This window comes from Bufo bufo, chromosome 9 (genome assembly GCF_905171765.1).
Source record: "Bufo bufo chromosome 9, aBufBuf1.1, whole genome shotgun sequence".
NCBI classification, from domain to species: domain Eukaryota; kingdom Metazoa; phylum Chordata; class Amphibia; order Anura; family Bufonidae; genus Bufo; species Bufo bufo.
In genome coordinates, this window is record NC_053397.1 from 167,582,685 (window position 1) to 167,602,160 (window position 19,476).

Sequence of the window (19,476 nt, forward strand, 5' to 3'; positions counted from 1 at the left end):
CTGATGCAGTAAAGGACACTGTTAAGGGGACAAGCCCCTGTGGAGGTCACTGTCAAGGGGGTGGTATGCTGTGAAAGTCACTGTTATAGGGGAAGGCTGCTGTAAAGGTCAAAAATAAGGGGGTGGGCTGCTGTGGAGGTCCAATTTTAAGGGACGGGGCACTGTGGGGGTCAGTGTTAAGGGGCGGGAGCTGTGGAGGTCACTGTTTTGGGGGTGGGGTGCTGTAGATGTCACTGTTATAGTGGATAGTGTTGATATCTTTTAACAACACACACAAACATTAAATGAAATAGATTAAATATACCCGAGCGAAGCTGGGTCCTTCAGCTAGTTTAAAGGATAAGTTATATTTTTTAATGACACTATTTAATTCACCATGTCTGGTATTGGAAAACAGTTAAAATGAAATAAATAAAAAATTCCTACAAGGTTTTTTGAGTCTTGATACTACACAATTCATTGTGCACTAAAAATGACATGATGTCCTTATTGTGTGGGTCAGTACAATTATGGCGATACCAAATTTGTATCTTTTTTTTTCTTTACTACTTTAAAAAAAATAAAAACCTTTAAAGAAAATCACAATTTTGCATCGCCATTTTCTGATATAAGTTTTTTTATATTTCCAGCTACCAAGCTGCCTGATGGCCTGTTTTTTGCAGGACGAAATGTAGTTTTTATTGGTATGATTTTTGGGGTAGATACAACTTTTTGATCACTGTTATTAAATTTTTTGGGGGAACAACGTGACCAACAAATGGAGAATTGTGTGTTTTTATTTTTTTTCTGTTGCTGCGTACACCACACAGGAAAAATATTTTTATATTTTAATAGTCCAGACATTTTTGGACACGGTGATACTTATGTTCATTTTTTTATTGTATATTTAATTTTTTATGTAAAATTGACAAAAGGGGTGTGACTTAAACTATTAACATTTTTATGTTTGTTTTAAAAAAAAAAATTATTGCAACCATAGTCATCAACCTAGTGAACAGCACCATAAAGATTGTCACATGCAAGGACCACTGAAAACAATGGGTGGATCACATCTTGATATGCTCCAGAATTTGTGGCACACACTTGATGCACAAATATATGAAGTGTACAGTATGTGCCACAATTTTGTTTCACTTACTACATGCCAGACACAAGTCTTTTTAGACAATTTTTGCCCCAGATTTGCTCCTTGTTTTGTCACAGACTTAGGCCTCTTTCACACTACAGTATGTCCATTTCAGTGTTTTGCGCTCCGTTTTTCACAGATCCGTTTTTCCATTTTTTGTTTCCGTTGTGTTTCCGTTTCGGTTCCGTTTTTCCGTTCCGTTTTTCCGTATGGCATATACAGTATACAGTAATTACATAGAAAAAATTGGGCTGGGCATAACATTTTCAATAGATGGTTCCGCAAAAAACGGAACGGATACGGAAGACATACGGATGCATTTCCGTATGCGTTCCATTTTTTTGCGGACCCATAGACTTTAATGGAGCCACGGACCATGATTTGCGGCCAAATATAGGACATGTTCTATCTTTCAACAGAACGGAAAAACGGAAATACGGAAACGGAATGCATACGGAACACATTCCGTTTTTTTTGCGGAACCATTGAAATGAATGGTTCCGTATACGGACCGTATACGGAACGCAAAATACGGACCGTATACGGAACGCAAAAAACGGACCGCAAAATGGAAAAAAAAAACGGTAGTGTGAAAGAGGCCTAAGACATCTTTTGATTCATGTTTTGGGCAAAAACTATATCAGCTCCAAGGTGTTATAAAGAAAGGTATACAACGTGGATTTTTGCGGCACATTGTGTCACATCTTCTCTTCACCAGTTCCTAAAACAACATTGCAGTTAGACACATTAACAATCCAAATCATAAATTTATCACAAACTAAATATGGCCTATCTTAATGAGACTTTAATGTCTCCATGGCTGTGGCTGCAGACCTATAAATATAAATGGGGTAGTGTATAGATCTGTATAAAATACTTAATAAAAGATACGTTTTACACACTATCTGTAGTTAGTGGAAGCTTGAAAACATATGATTAGTCAAAAAATTTATATATAAATAAAGATTTATCTCTCCCAACAGAGTTAAATTATCTGCAACAATAATTACATTTTTCAAGACTATGCAAGTCTTCCTGATCAGAATATTATTAAAGCATCTTGGAACCTACTGGTTTAGCCACTGGTTTTACAGCCTTCTATCTCTGAACCTTGCAGGGTTCAGCACAGATATAGCAACAGCCTAGACATAGTCACAAGTCTGTCCAACTAGACGGTGGATTATACATTTTGCTATACCAATAAAGCGGTACATTATCACTTTCTGATTGCTGAGGGTCCAACTTCCAGGGCTTCTTCAATCCCAAAAATAAAGTACCTTTCGCGTGGGTGTTTATAGCTCACTACTTTACATCAGTAGCTGTAAGTTAAAACGAGGAATGGAAGTGGAAAGTGGAAAGAGCTGCACCTCTGAAATTTTTGGCCCCACTCCTGGATTTCCCTTAAAAGTACTGATGCTAAATGCATCAAATGTGTGGATGGTGTTTTATTTTTTAGCCTTTTTATCATATAGAGAAGCAGATGGAGAAAAGCGCTTGAAAAAATGGCATTGTCTCAACATGCTGAGGTTCTTTAAAAATGAAATCCAGAGACACAAAGAATGCCACCAAATTAAAAAAACGCCAGTAGCAAAAAAAAATGCTTGTGAATCCTGCATGTCATAATTTCCACTGACTTTGGCCTCCTGCACACGACCGTATGGCTTTTCAGTGTTTTGCGGTCAGTTTTTCACGGATCAGTTGTTCTGTTTTTTGTTTCCGTTTCTGTTCCGTTTTTCCGTTCCGTTTTTTCGTATGGCATATACAGTATACAGTAATTACATAGAAAAAATTGGGCTGGGCATAACATTTTCAATAGATGGTTCCACAAAAATGGAACGGATACAGAAGACATACGGAGTACATTCCGTATGTGTTACGGGTTTTTTGCGGACCCATTGACTTGAATGGTAAATCCTTAGAAAGGGTTGTTGAGGCTCACCTGGTCTTATGTTGGAGGAAGACACGGACATACACCAGGAACTGGGCGAAATTCAAATAAAGAGGTAGAATCCAGCTTCCAAACAACGTGTTTAAACTTTAACCACTTTAGGACACAGCCTTATTTCACCTTAAGGACCAGGCCTTTTTGTGCAAATCTGACCAGTGTCACTTTAAGTGGTGATAACTTTAAAACGCTTTGACTTATCCAGGCCATTCTGAGATTGTTTTTTCGTCACATATTGTACTTCATGACAATGATAAAATGAAGCAAAAAAAATATATTTTTATTTAGAAAAAAATACCAAATTTATCAAAAATTTGTAAAAAATGGCAAATTTCCAAGTTTCAATTTCTCTACTTCTATAATACATAGTAATACCTCCAAAAATAGTTATTACTTTACATTCCCCATATGTCTACTTCATGTTTGGATTGGATCATTTTGGGAATGATACTTTATTTTTTGGGGATGTTACAAAGCTTAGAAGTTTAGAAGCAAATCTTGAAATTTTTAAGAAATTTTCAAAAACCCAATTTTTAGGGACCAGTTCAGGTCTGAAGTCACTTTGCGAGGCTTACATAATAGAAACGACCCAAAAATGACCCCATTCTAGAAACTACACCCCTCAAGGTATTCAAAACTGATTTTACAAACTTTGTTAACCCTTTAGGTGTTCCACAAGAATTAATGGAAAATAGAGATACAATTTAAAAATTTAACTTTTTTGGCAGATTTTCCATTTTAATATTTTTTTTACTTTTACAAAGCAAGGGTTAACAGCCAAACAAAACTCAATATTTATGGCCCTGATTCTGTAGTTTACAGAAACACCCCATATGTGGTCGTAAACTACTGTACGGGCACATGGCAGGGCGCAGAAGGAAAGGAATGCCATACGGTTTTTGGAAGGCAGATTTTGCTGGACTGGTTTTTTTGACACCATGTCCCATTTGAAGCCCCCCTGATGCACCCCTAGAGTAGAAACTCCATAAAAGTGACCCCATCTAAGAAACTACACCCCTCAAGGTATTCAAAACTGATTTTACAAACGTCGTTAACCCTTTAAGTGTTCCACAAGAATTCATGGAATATAGAGATACAATTTCAAAATTTCACTTTTTTGGCAGATTTTCCATTTTAATATTTTTTTTACTTTTACAAAGCAAGGGTTAACAGCCAAACAAAGCTCAATATTTATGGCCCTGATTCTGTAGTTTACAGACACACCCCATATGTGGTCGTAAACTGCTGTACGGGCACACCGCAGGGCGCAGAAGGAAAGGAATGCCATACGGTTTTTGGAAGGCAGATTTTGCTGGACTGGTTTTTTTGACACCATGTCCCATTTGAAGCTCCCCTGATGCACCCCTAGAGTAGAAACTCCATAAAAGTGACCGCATCTAAGAAACTACACCCCTCAAGGTATTCAAAACTGATTTTACAAACGTCATTAACCCTTTAGGTGTTCCACAAGAATTATTGGCAAATGGAGATGAAATATCAGAATTCAAATTTTTGGGCAAATTTTCCATTTTAATTCATTTTTTCCAGTAACAAAGCAAGGGTTAACAGCCAAACAATGATTTCATTTTTGAAGCAAAAAAAATCATGTGTTAGTGTTTCCAGAGCCATAATTTTTTCAGTTTTTGGGCGATTACCTTGGGTAGGGTATGATTTTTGAGGGATGAGATGATGGTTTTATTGGCACTATTTTGGGGTGCGTGTGACTTTTTGATCGCTTGCTATTACACTTTTTGTGATGTAAGGTGACAATAAATGGTTTATTTAGCACAGTTTTTATTTTAAATTTTTTACTGTGTTCATCTGAGGGGTTAGGTCATGTGATATTTTTATAGAGCCGGTCGATACGGACGCGGCGATACCTAATATGTATACTTTTTTTTATTTATGTAAGTTTTACACAATAATATAATTTTTGAAACAAAAAAAATCATGTTTTAGTGTCTCCATATTCTGAGAGCCATAGTTTTTTCAGTTTTTGGGCGATTATCTTAGGTAGGGTCTCATTTTTTGCGGGATGAGATGACGGTTAGATTGGTACTATTTTGGTGGGCAAACGTCTTTTTGATCGCTTGCTGTTGTACTTTTTGTGATGTAAGGTAACAAAAAAATGGTTTATTTAGCACAGTTTTAATTTTTTAATTTTTACGGTGTTCATCTGAGGGGTTAGGTCATGTGATATGTTTATAGAGAGGGTCGATACGGACGTGGCGATACCTAATATGTATACTTTTAATTTTTCCCCTATTTTTTACCAATTTTTTTAACTTTATTTGGGGGAAATGACGTTTTTGTTTGTTTATTTTTACTTGAAACTCTTAATTATTTTGGGGGGAAACTATTTTTTCAACTTTTTTTTCACTTTATTTTTTGTCCCACTTTGGGACTTGAACTTTTGGGGGTCTAATCCTTTACAATGCTTTCCAATACTTCTGTATTGGAATGCATTGGCTGTATGAGTAATACTGTGTGTATTACTCATACAGCTTCCGGCCTGTGAGATCCAGGGGGCTGGATCTCACAGGCTCGTCACCGGAAGGCAGCGCGATGCCTAAGGAAGGCATTGCGCTGCCTTCCATGCCATCAGGTCCCCCCTACAGCCGCATGGAGACCCGATGGCACCGCTGCCACCGCAATAGGTAAAAGCCGCAAACCGCAGGGGACCCCCCCGCGCATTTAGCCGAGGTGCGCGCGGCGGTGATCAGAAATATACAGGGCGTACAGGTACGCCCTGTGTCCTTAAATACCAGGACATAAGGGCGTACCTGTACGCCCTGTGTCCTGAAGAGGTTAATAAATAAGTGCTTTAAAATCCAACATGTACATCCAAGTCTACTCGTTTCAGATCATTCCATACAGATCCTTACTCATGACAAAGAAATAATGTAAGACTCTGACCTTAAATAAAGGGCAGGTCAAACATGTCAGGTGGAAGTAATCAGCAGCAGCTCCACCTCTGAGACACTAAAACATGTGTTAAGAACCAAAAAACGATGCATCAGGATCAGTAATGCAATAGGAGATCGTGTCTACGATTTAAACCCATTGGCACACAGGTGTTCATAAAAAATCCAATAGGATTCTCTATTCAAAAGAGCTCTCCTATGGTCTCCTCCACATTTAGGATATTTAACTCTTTCCACCCCCTGCACAATAAGACCTCTAGTATCACCTGCATGACAAGCCGCATAATGTGAACGGACCGCAGACACATTTCTTGTTAACGCATGAGGAATATCAGAGATGTGTCTGCGAATTCTAGTTTTAAGGCTGTTAGTGGTACAACCTATATATTGCAGCCGGCATATCGTGCAGGTTATACAATAAACCACAAAATAGTGCTGCAGTTAACATATTGTTTAAGTGAGAAAGTTTTTTGATTCGCCAAAGAAACAAGTGTTTGGCCAATTTGAATGTAACTGCAACAAATACAGACTCGGTGCCCACATTTAAAATTGCCCTTGAAATGTACCCAGCTCTGCTGTTTCTGAGGGTCATCAAGAAACAAACTAGGGCTAACTCGCTGAGCCAGTGTGGGTGCTCGACGGGCAATGCATCTAACACCCATATTTATTGTATCCATCCACTGCTCGTCAGCATGCACCACTGACAGATGTTTCTTGACTATTTGGCAGATTTTCTTGTGTTCAAGGCTGTAATTAGTGACAAAAACTGGAGCCCTATTCCGAGTGGCCCTACTGGCCCTACGGACAACATGAGCAGGATGGCATGATGAGGCAAAAAGCGTGCTGTTCCCAGCAGTTTCTTTGCGATAAGTATGTGTAATGATAGTAGATTCAATAGCATTACCCACCAGAGTGAGATCCAAAAATGAAATGGATGTAGGATGAAAATTTATTGTAAATTTCAAGTTTTGAGAATTATCATTGAAATACTTCCCGAACAGTGGTACGGCAGCATGGTCACCTGACCAGATAAACAATAAATCGTCGATATAACGACCGTACTACTGTAGGGAAGCTGCCCATACATTGTCTTCAGAGAGGAGATATCGGTGTTTCCACCACGCTATATAGATGTTTGCCATGGAGGGCAAAAATTTCGCCCCCATGGAAACACCAGTGCGTTGTAAAAAAAAAAAAGCGATGGTTAAGCCCACCTTGTGGATCTTAGGCAATGACTGAAATATTGGAATAATAATAATAAAATAATAATAAAAAATAATATTATAATAATAATAATAATAATCCTATTATTCCAATATTCCACTCTTTGCCTAAGATCCACAAGGCGGGCTTCCCTCCGTCTATGCAGCCCATAGTGGCCGGCATAGGGTCTTTTACTGAACAGCTTTCTGCATGGGTTGAAATTTTATTACAACCATTGGTTCAGACTATTCCAGGTTTCCTTTTAAGATACAAAAACTGTATTGCAGTCTTTTTACAAGTTTATATGGAAACCGGAATATGTATAGATCACCGCCGACGTTACATCTTTATACACTGTAATTCCTCATGATCTAGCCATTTCTTCTTTGCGATGGTTTCTGAACATTTATGCAGACTACAGTATTGAATTCCAGGACTTCATCTGCGATGTTGTCTATTTTTTATTGGAGCATAATGTGTTCATGTTTAACCATCGCTTTTTTTTTACAACGCACTGGTGTTTTAATGGGGGCAAAATTTTCGCCCCTCCATGGCAAACATCTATATGGCGTGGTGGGAACACCGATATCTTCTCTCTGAAGACAATGTATGGGCAGCTTCCCTACAGTGGTACGGTCGTTATATCGACAATTTATTGTTTATCTGGTCAGGTGACCATGCTGCCGTACCACTGTTCTAAACTGGTGGGTAATGCTATTGAATCTACTATCATTACACATACTTATTGCAAAGAAACTGCTGGGAACAGCACGCTTTTTGCCTCATCATGCCATCCTGCTCATGTTGTCCGTAATATTCCTAGAGGCGAATTTATACGCCTCAGAAGAAATTGTTCCAGCGATGAGGGTTTTCAGGATGAGTTGAGTCTGGCCACTGACCGTCTTGCTGTCCGTGGCTATAGTGACAACCTTCTGAAACAAGCTAGGGCACTCGTAATAACAATCACGGGCAGATTTGGTTTTTCCCAATGGGAGAAATAGGGGTCCCCCTAAAAAGACCAGTAGGGGCTCTCGGAATAGGGCTCCAGTTTTTGTCACTAATTACAGCCTTGAACACAAGAAAATCTGCCAAATAGTCAAGAAACATCTGTCAGTGTTGCGTGCTGACGAGCAGTGGATGGATACATTAAATATGGGTGTTGTCACAACCACTATCTCTGGCTGTGACCTTCCGTCCTTGCTCGTTCGGCGCTCCTCGCTGAAGTTTAGTTACCTTGTGTGTATTCATGTCTCTGTTCAGCAAGCGCTTGCTGCACCTTTCTTTGCAGAGTAAGGCCATACAGTTTACTACTGGTGGAGCAAGTCCTTCTCTGCTCATTGTCACTCCTGTTTCCTTGCTATGTACTCCTGCTTGTGTTATTAGTTGCCCTGTTTGTATTTGCCTGTCTATGTTATGTTTGCCTATGTGCCGTCGGTACCTTCTGGTACCTGTTGTCCATTCATTCCTGCTGTCAATGTCTAGTTCACGCTCCAGAGTGGACCCTGGCAACTTCCTGCTGCAAAGCCTAACCCTACCATCTGGGGCCCCAGTGAATACCAGGAGTTGCTTAGTCACGCCCCTCTGGAGTATTACTAGACAGTGGCGCAGTGGGGGTTTTCTCCCACTGTGCTGACGGTACATAGAGCTCATGTTTTGTCTGTGCTGCCTTCCCTGGTTTTTGTTTGTGCAATAAACTCTTGTGTGTCTGTACCTGATTTCCGTTTGTTTATTGCTTGACGACGCGGTGGTCTCTCCTGGGACCTCCTACTCGTGACAGAATGAACAAGTAGGAAACCCACAGAGGACATACAGACACGGATCCCATGGGTCAGCAGCATGGGAGAGTGAGTACAAACAAGGAGCAGGACAAGACAACACACACCAGGAGAGCTGACCCAAAACTGAGGAAACCTCAGCCTTATATACAGGTTCCCTGGGTGCAGCAGAGAGGCCACACGCATGGAGCAGACAGAGGATTAACTCCTAATAGGAACACAGGGGAGTTAACCCATACAGAACCACAAATAACACACAGAAACGAAACTTCAGCGAGGAGCGCCGAACGAGAAAGGACGGAAGGTCACAGCCAGAGATAGTGGCTGTGACAGGTGTTAGATGCATTGCCCGTCGAGCGCCCACACTGGCTCAGCGAGTTAGCCCTAGTTTGTTTCTTGATGATCCTCAGAAACAGCAGAGCTGGCTACGTTTCAAGGGCAATTTTAAATGTGGGCACCGAGTCTGTATTTGTTGCAGTTACAATTAAATTGGCCAAACACTTGTTTCTTAAACAATGTTAACTGCAACACTAATTTTGTGGTTTATTGTATAACCTGCACGATATGCCGGCTGCAATATATAGGTTGTACAGCCTTAAAACTAGAATTCGCAGAAACATCTATGATATTCCTCATGCATTAACAAGAAATGTGTCTGCGGTCAGTTCACATTATGCGGCTTGTCATGCATGTGATACTAGAGGTCTTATTGTGCAGGGGGTGGAAAGCGTTAAATATCCTAAACGTGGAGGAGACCATAGGAGAGCTCTTTTGAATAGAGAATCCTATTGGATTTTTTCTATGAACACCTGTGTACCATGGGTTTAAATCGTAGACACGATCTCATATTGCATTACTGATCCTGATGCATTGTTTTTTGGTTCTTAACACATGTTTTTGTGTCTCAGAGGTGGAGCTGCTGCTGATTACTTCCACCTGACATGTTTGACCTGCCCTTTATTTAAGATCAGAGTCTTACATTCTTTCTTTGTCATGAGTAATGATCTGTATGGAATGATCTGAAACGCGTAGACTTGGATGTACATGTTGGATTTTAAAGCACTTATTTATTAAAGTTTAAACACGTTGTTTGGAAGCTGGATTCTACCTCTTTATTTGCATTGACTTAAATGGAGCCACGGAACGTGATTTGCGGGCAATAAAAGGACATGTTCTATCTTTCAACGGAACGGAAAAACAGAAATACGGAAACGGAATGCATATAGAGTACATTCCGTTTTTTTTCCAGATCCATTGAAATGAATGGTACCGTATGCGGAACGCAAAAAAACGGCCCATAAATGAAAAAAAAAAAAACTATCGTGTGCAGGAGACCTTTCAAGGTAATATCTGAAGTTGGTGTTTTTCCACCATAAAATGCACCAAAAACTGCTGATTATCTCCTAAGAACTAAAGGGCCTCCTCTCTCCTGACACACCTAAATCAATGGGTTCCGCCAACATGCTCCTAATGTGTATTGACAGCTTAACCACCCCACTGATCAGCCCAAGTAGGGTCCATTCAAGCAGAAAAGGACAATACTGTTTTGAACAACTCCTGCTTGGGTTGTGTGGCTGCAGGGGAGGAGAAACTTCTGAGGGCTCAAGCAGAGATAGAGCTAAGACCAAACAAACAAGATCAAGGATGGGTTTTAGTCACAATCTAACCTGAATTCAAGCCATTAGCAATTTAGCATTTTTTTCCACAGGTGGGTTTTGGCTCCTTGCTATTTTTTAGGTGAAAGCACCAGCTCCAGATGTTAGCTGAAGGTCTATATGAAATGCAGGACACACAACAACTCTTTTCCTAGTGCCATTTTTGTTTATCGGTTGGAGTTTTTTGGGATTCTGCCTTTTTTTTTAAAAATGGAGCATCCTGTAGCAGGTGTTTGTTCGGGCGTTTTGCCAACCCATCTATATAAGGGAAAAACACCATGAAGAAAACACTTGTGGTAAGGGCTTTTTAACATTTGTGTTGTGGCGTTCCGATTTTGACATCTGGCCAAAACCAGGCCAGGTTCTGTTTTGTCCCTATTCATTGTCGATGGGGATGATCAGGATGCATTCCATTCCATTTTGTTGCGTTTTTTGACTGGCCACAATATTGCTGCAAGCTGCGGTTTTGCTCCGGTCTGCGAAACAAAACAAACCAAATCCTGCAGCAAAATCAATGTAAGCCAATGATGCCGAAACAATTTTTGCCAGATCCAAAAAATCGGATCTGTTACACATTGACTTATAATAATTTTATTGCTGGATTTGGTTTGCTCATTTTCGATGTAACACAATCGCATCCTTACAGAACGGATCTTAAAACCAGACTGTGTGCACCACAAAAAAACACCACAAAAACCAGAGTTGGCTTAAAAAAAAGAAAACACTAGCACTTTTTATGTTGTTTTTTTTTGCAGGTAAAAAATGCAGAGGACTCTGAACTGAATTTATCATGAGTGTATTTTTTTTATAGACATGAGGAAGATGTGCAGCATTTCAAAGTCATAAGAGACAAGTCAGGAAATTACAGCTTATGGACAGAAAAATTCAAGTCACTCAACAAACTTGTTGAGTATTACAAAAACGTGTCCATCTCTCGACAGAATCATGTCTTACTTCAGGACGAAGACTCTCCCCAACCACAGGTAAAAAACACAGGCTGATTTGGTTAGATACATAGATAAAAATAGAACATACGTATTACACCAAAGTTATGCCTATACCATGACACATTGATGTGATGTACGGTGTTATGAATAATTTGATGCAAATCCACTGCCCAGTAGATCTGCATTAGGGCTCATGCATGTGGTAAAACCCTGTGCTTGGAGGTGCTACAGCTCCACAGGGTGCTGTCCAGGCTCCATATTTACAGATACATTTCTAAAAAGGAGGTATGTGGTGGCACAGTAGTGGCCACATTGAACTCCAAGGCAGCCCCATTACTGCTTTCTACAGAATCAAGCTGTGATAGGACCATGTGCATGGAATATCATCTGCATAGTAGATACTGCTGGTAGATGACGTATGCCACCAACAGAGGGCAGCAAAGACCATCTGATTCATGAATATGTACATTTGATTTCAAAGGAGCGAGTATGGAAGGATACTTATATTTATAGAGAAAGTCCGGTCATGTTTTTAAAAACTAATGAACGCTCTTATTTTAAACAGTTGCCTTTTTTATTCATTAAACACACCAACAGAATGTGAGAAGGAAATTCAAAGATGACAACCAAAGTGATTACCAAACTTTGGCTACCGCTCTAACTTCTGATTTATTAGAATGAAGCAAGTTTTACATATTTATATACAATAGATTGAAAAAAGAGACAGGTTCATCAAGTTTAACCCTTCTCAAATCAATTATACAAAATTAATTGTTATGCTATTTTCACACCTTTGGTGTGAATTCTGGCAGGCTGTTCCAGCACAGAACAGCCTGCCAGAATACACCGGATCCGGCACTGCCAGATACGGACAGAATGTCCGCCAGACATCTCTCTCACTTTAGCAAATGTCATTTATCATGAGATGGAAAAATGAATCAAGCCAGCAAAGGAAACAATATGGATAATAACAATACATTAGTAAGTGCCTTGTATTAACTTTCTCTACATGTGCAACGGGCGCCTACACCCAGGGCCCTTTATATAACGCGTCCCAGGTGTAGGAATGCCGAGTGGTATAGTGCGGCCTAAAATGTCTCTTTATGTGTTTCACGGTGCTCCTACCTGGATACCACTGGACCCCAGGCTTTGGCTCCGAAGCAATAAAGGGAGAATAATTGAGGGATAAAAGAATAACTTGAGTCCTAACCTAGAGATAAAGTTAAATGGCAGCTTTACTTAAATAAACGTTTCTTCTAATAGTTTATAGACTTTGTCTTGGTTCCAGCAGGCTATAGCATTAAAGTGGCAGGCAAACTCAACTCTACTCTATCATTCTCTCACTCTGCTGTACTGACAAGCTGAATTGGTAACTTGGCTTCTTCTTTATGCTGCACTTCACTTTTTAGTCAGACTTATCTTCAGCCAAGGAATATGTTAGAATCCTGGCAGCTCCAACATGGAGTCTCAACCAGCACAAACCAGAACTGCCCCACCTCCTTCCTGCAGGAAGTAGGACAAGCCCACTTCTCTCCAGAGGGGGGTTAAAATGGAATGGTAAGTTCCATTCTATCTACATACAGCTCTGCCGTGTTTGCTGCCACCTGCTGGTGAACCAGGCACATTACATGTGAACATAACAGGTGCATAACAAAATTACACATTGTGGAGGACCTGGAATAAAATGCACATGATGACATGAGGTTAGACCAGTAAAGACAGTAGCAGTGTGCAGTAAAAATGCCATTTGCTGAAGTGAGACAACCCCTTTAAGATTTTCTTTTACTGGATTCAAGGGGCCTAGGACAGCCCCTGAAATACAACCCCATAGCACAGGGATCAGCAACCTTTGGCACTTCAGCTGCTGTGAAACTTCCAGCATGCACACTTACTCTGCTGTTCTTGTTACTCCAATAGAATTGAAAGGAGGATTCTGGGAGCTGAAGTTTCAGAAGAGCTGGAGGGGAAGTTGCTGATCACTGCTATAGCATTATCCTTCCTCAAACAGACTTTACAGTGGGCACAATGCAGTCAGGCATCAAGTGTTTTCATGGCAATCGCCAAACCCAGACTCATCCACAGCCAGATGGAAAAGCGTGATTCATCAGTCCACAGACCACATTTCCTTTGCTTCAGAGTCCAGTGGCCGCGTGCTTTACACCACTCTTCCGACGCCCTGCATTGTATTTGGTGATAGAAACCCATGCCGCAAAGCTCCCGGCACACAGTGTTTGTGTGCTTATGTTAATGCCAGAGAAGGTTTAGACTTGTATGTCCTATACACTTCAGCACTTGGTGAGCCTGCTCTGTAACTTTACGTGGTCTCCACTTCGTGGCTGAGTTGCTGTGGTTCCTAAGCACTTCCACTTTGCAATAATCCCACTCACAGCTGATCATGGAATATCTGAGAGGGAAGACATTTCACAAACTTACTTGTTGCTGGTGACTTCCTAATTCAGTATCATACTCAAATTCAGCGAAGGCACCTCCTCACAGCACAATTGTGATGCAGCAAACATGCATTCACAACGCAGTTAAAGAATTTACATGATTGCTAAGAAGAATACCAGTGTTTCATGCTAGACTGAATAATTATATCACTGTGTTGTAAATGCATGGTTGTTCTTGCAGTAACTGCATGCAAATTTCAACTGCATCACAACTGCAATGTGTGGCAACACCCTGAGCTCTTTAGAATGAAAAGACAAAGGAAAAAACTGAAGTTTTCAGCGAAAAAAAGTGTGTTAGTCAAAAGGACCTTCCCGGGGGGTCCCCAGAAAGGTCTCAAGACAAACAAGCAGGGCGCCAACAGGGAGGAGAAGATAGGTAAAAGTTTCTATGGAGGAGTGTATTCGAGGAACGGCTGCCTATGGCGACTGAATGAGTAGATAAAACTACTACAAGAATGAATGAGGGGGTAAAGAAAGTGAAACAGCCACCTAATACGGCGCCAACTCCCCTGTTTATCAGTATGTGAAAACTATTTAGTTCACTTAGGACAGAATATTGGTACTAGAGAATCTTCAGTAGAGGTAGAACTAATGAACTTAGTGAGATCAGATGTCTTAGTGGGATCAATTAGAAAAGAAGGAGGTAAATACAATAAAATCACATGAAATGACACACTTCACTGAGGAGGAGTTCTAAGGGATAAATCCAAGACACCGAATAACGCAACCTCCCCCGCCAGGATCACTCGTACTATGGCCGATCGGATATCGTGGTCAAATAAGTTATAATAGAAAGAGGTAAATAAAATAAAATAAAATGAAATTACTCACTTCACTGAAAAGGTCTATGGAATAAACTCAAGACACTCAATAGACTCAACCTCCCCCACCAGGATCGCTCATAGTATGACAGGAAAAATCACGGCAGTATCCAAAAAGGTACTTCAGGTGGTTTCCTTTTTATTCAAATCTCAGGTGGGCTCAACGCATTTCGGGGGCTTCAAAGTACCCCCTTCTTCAGGAGCAGTCAAGTAAAAAATAGCAGAACTTAATGCTATAATGGTGTCACTTACCAATAGGCCTTATACTGTATATTATGTTTACTGTGGTAACGTAACCATGTGGTGAGGATGGAGGGAGGTAGACGTCATTTCCGGATGTGAACCGGAAGGGCTGCGTTCCAATGTGGAACGCATGTCTAAAGCGCTAATTTGTTGGTAAAAATAGTTGGTGGGATAGTTCTATATCATTGGTGGTGTTAGTGGGTGCCCAAGGATCGCGTACATCGCGGGAAGAGAGTGAAATAAGGATAAATATAACATGGGCACTTCTGGTCCTGCTCACAATGGAACGCATCGTTGGAACGCAGATCAATTCCGGTGTGGTGGAACGCACGGAAGCTGCTGTGCCTGAAGTGCTCTCATGGTATGCTAGAAGGCGTGTACATGATTCGCTCAATAGATAGATAGAAGCCCATTTTTTCAAGGGGGGATATGGGCATATACAGTATATAACATATTGGTGAACCAAAACAGGAACATACATATATAAATATATACTCACAATTTGCTTTCAGTGATTAGATAAATGAATAAATAAATGTTGATAAAAAAACTGAATAAACAGTAGATTTAATAAACTGTAGAATAGCCTAAAAAATAGCATAAAAATTATATACGCAGAAGATATACTGTATCTAAAAAAGTCAATATCTAAAAAAGTAAATTACTGCAAATAGACAAAATACTGGATATCTACCCTTTGGATAAAGATTATTTTGGTCTAGTGGTGAGAAGTCAAGGTTCTAATCAAATTCTCATATGGGTCATTGGGATTGTTTAGGGTCTGCGAAATAAAAAAGGGATTAATAATTGGTATATTTTAAAGATTTGTTTAATCCGAAAGAAAGTAAAGTGTTTAGATGAAAAATCTTTTCTGCATAGAGATTGGTACAATTGGGGGATTCATTCTAGAGAAGTGACTTGGAGGAGAGCAGGATTACTATCGTGATGGGTCGAAAAGGGTCTTGAGACACTATGCGTTAGGACTTTTCATTTGATGTTGGATCTGTGTTCGTTCATTCTCTTACGGAGAGTTTGGATGGTTCCCCCTACATATAACAGTAGAAGGTAAATTACGTTGTTTGTCCCGCAATTCATATCATGTTTCAGGTAAAATATTTTGTTAGAGGACGGAATATTTCTTTCTTTTCTATTGTGGGAAATTATGTCACAGCACTTGCACTTTTTGTTATTGCATCTGTATGCGCCTTGGATGACTGGATTTTTGAGAGGTGGATAAACGCCACCCTCTTTAGTCTTTTTCTTCCTATCATGTTTTTAAGGGTTTTCGCTCTATGATATGTAATGATTGGGAAGAGTGGTAGTTCTTTTTTTAGAATAGGGTCTTTTCTGAGAATCCCCCAGTGTCTGTTAAATATCTGCCGAATCAACGTATGTTTGGAGTTATATCTGGTTATTAGACTGTATTGAGAATTAGTGGAGGAATTTTGTTGTGGCTTTTTAGAGTCTACGTCTTTGGGGTTGAGGGCCTCCTTCTGATTGACTTTCAGAATTCTCTTGGTTGATTCCTTTACAAGTTTTTTGGGGTAGCCCTTCTCCTCAAATCGATGCCTCAGGATTTTAAAGGGAACCTGTCACCTCCAACAAACATCCCAAGCCGGCAGCAGTTCCTGAGAGTAGCCAGCAGCATGTTTGTAACAATAATTTTCTTCCTGCAGGCAGATGAAGCAAAAGCTGTCAAAACGTTCTTTAATCCCCCGCCGACGCGCTTCTCTAGTCAGGTTTGAAGTCACGGAGGCGGTGGTCTCCTTGCTTCAAGTCACGGTAACCACGCCCCCTTCCCTGCCCCTTCGCTGTGACTGACAGCGCTTATGCACGACAGTTCGGCTGGCTTTGCCAAACTGCCGGCTGTCAACTGTTGTCTCATGGTATCGTCATCTGAACAGTTCCTTCTTATTCGCTTCATCGGGCTATAGGGAATGTTTATTTTCCATTTTTGGTGGTGACAGCTTTTGTAGTCCAGATAGCTATTGGCGTCGACTTTTTTAAAATGAGTTTTGGTAATGATTTCATTAGAGATTGTAGATTGGAGGTGAATGTCCAGAAAAATGGCTTCTGTATAGCTGTATTCGAGGGCTTCTATCTATCTATTTTGCGAATCATGTACACGCCTTCTAGCATACCATGGGAACGATTTAGGCACAGCAGCTTCCGTGCGTTCCACTGCACCAGAAGTGATCTGCGTTCCACCGATGCTTTCCATTGCGAGCGGGACTGGAAGTGCCCATTCATCCCACTCGCATGTTATATTTATCCTTATTTCACTCTCTTCCCGTGATGTATGTGATCCTAAATGATCCCATTAAGATATCTGATCTTACTAAGTTCATTAGTTCTACCTCTACTGAAGATTCTCTACTACCAATATTCTGTCCTAATTGGACCAAACAGTTTTCAGATACTGATAAACAGGGGCGTTGGAGCCTTATTAGGTGGCTGTTTCACTTTTTTTTCCCCCTCACTCTTTAGAATGAGGCATTCTCTCACAAGTGTTTGTAAAGACAGACTGCATGGCCAGAGGCTGGATTTTATACACCTGTGGCAATGGGACTGAATGAAACACTTTAATGCAATAAGAGCTGTGTTCCAGTACTTTTGTCCATATAGTGTATAGAACAGGCTTGATTTTTTAAAGCCACTCATTAAGGCCGAGGCTACATGACAACTTTGACCACAACAAGCTCTGTGCAACCAAAGATTCCTGTGTAGCCGTGCAGCCTCAAGACATAATAGAACTGTCATAGAGTGACTTGCAAGTTACCATGACCCCAGAATCACCCCCAAAAAATAATTTTTTATTTTATTCTGGCATTGCAGCAGTTTTTGGGCAACTCTGAGACTCTATTCAGTTCCATTATGTTTTGAGGCTGAATGCAACACAACCATCTTTGATCACACAAGGCTTGCTGAGGCCAAAGTCGTTGTATAGCCCCAGCCTATAAAATCCACCTCCTTTCCCATTGACCTACAGGAGAACAGGAGGATCCTATGGTGGCCCCATGTTATAGCACAGTAGGGCTCATGAGGTTTAGTATAGACAACCCCTTGTTGCAGATCACTTTCTTCTGGGGATCTGTCACTTTTTTGGGCTGTTTCACAGTGTGATATGAAGTGGACCCCTATGAGAGAATATCCGACTTTCCACCAAGCCTTGGCTTTGACAAGGAAATATAGGCAGGCCAGATATCCATCAGTAGGTAGCGCTAGCAAGATGGCTCTCTTTCTTGGGATACACCTTTCTGCATATTTGGTTGTTTCACAAATACGTTATATATATGGTCTGTGTAACCAGTCTGACAACAATGGATGCAGGTGTGATTCAGAGTTTTTTTCACATTTACTGATTTTCCTCTATTTACAAGGCGGTATCACAACCAAGAAGAATTCGGCTTGTAAAAGCTCTGTATGACTTCAAAGCCCTAGAACCGGATGAACTTAGTTTCCAAGCCAATGACATCATTGAAGTGATGGAAGTCTCTAACGATTCCTGGTGGCTTGGAAAGCTGGGACACAAAACAGGTCTCTTTCCATCTAACTACGTAGCAAACATTGACCGATGACAGCAGGAGGCAAAGAGGGACTGAAATATTCACCCAGCAGAAATTCCAGGATTCTACCAGTCTGTTTCTCACTGGTTTACCAACTTTAGAGAATAATACCCACTTACAGCTTATAGTGACATGTAGTATTTATTGGGGGTGGGGGTCCTGAGTTTTCTATATCTTCTCTTTTCACATGTTACTATTTCTCTGCTGTAATTAAAAAAATGTTTTCCTTGTGGCTGTTGTGTGCTGTGTTTTATACACAAGTGACTTTTATGGCAGATTTTCTACTGTAGTGTTCAGTCTCATGAGCCTGTGGTGTGAAGTTATGGCTTAAATTTCCAGAGTTATGTAAAGGTGAAAGGGGTTTTCCAGGAAAAAATGTAATTAAATGGTCTCGAGCCGCTTCCACTACCGATTCCTGGCTCTTCCCTTTAATCGCTCTTGGCCCTTTCTCTTGATCCATTAACTGTGTTTGCTGCATGTTATATAGTGTGCCATCAGGGCTGGACTGGGATTACAAAACAGCCCTGGCACACAAACCTCACCAACACACATATGATACTGCATAAAAATAATGGTGCACAATGTACATTGCGGAGGTGAATCTTGCTTCACTTGGTCATGCCCCTATGTAAACCATCAATACAAGAAAGGAAATAAAAGTGAAACACAAAAATGCCTATTCACATGGTCAGGGACACACATTACCCTCCCCAAACAGCAACACATATCATGATAAAGCTCAAAGTACCTCCACAGCAGCATCTAATACCAGGGTGCTTACTAAAATACCTCCAACTTCTCCATATAAATAAAACATTGCA

General features: G+C 40.5%; 1 protein-coding gene across 5 annotated transcripts in view; it reads left to right on the plus strand.

Moving 5' to 3' along the window:
- GRAP2 (GRB2 related adaptor protein 2) overlaps window positions 1-18,879 on the plus strand; it is a 230,448-nt gene extending 211,569 nt beyond the window's left edge. For all 5 annotated transcript variants that reach the window (XM_040408050.1, XM_040408052.1, XM_040408051.1 and 2 more), the window contains exons 5-6: window positions 11,440-11,611; window positions 18,470-18,879. In XM_040408050.1, coding sequence (XP_040263984.1) covers window positions 11,440-11,611; window positions 18,470-18,667 — 370 coding nt within the window. In that variant the 3' untranslated portion in view covers window positions 18,668-18,879. The remainder of the gene's footprint in view (window positions 1-11,439; window positions 11,612-18,469) is intronic.
- The last annotated feature ends 597 nt before the right edge of the window (window positions 18,880-19,476 follow it).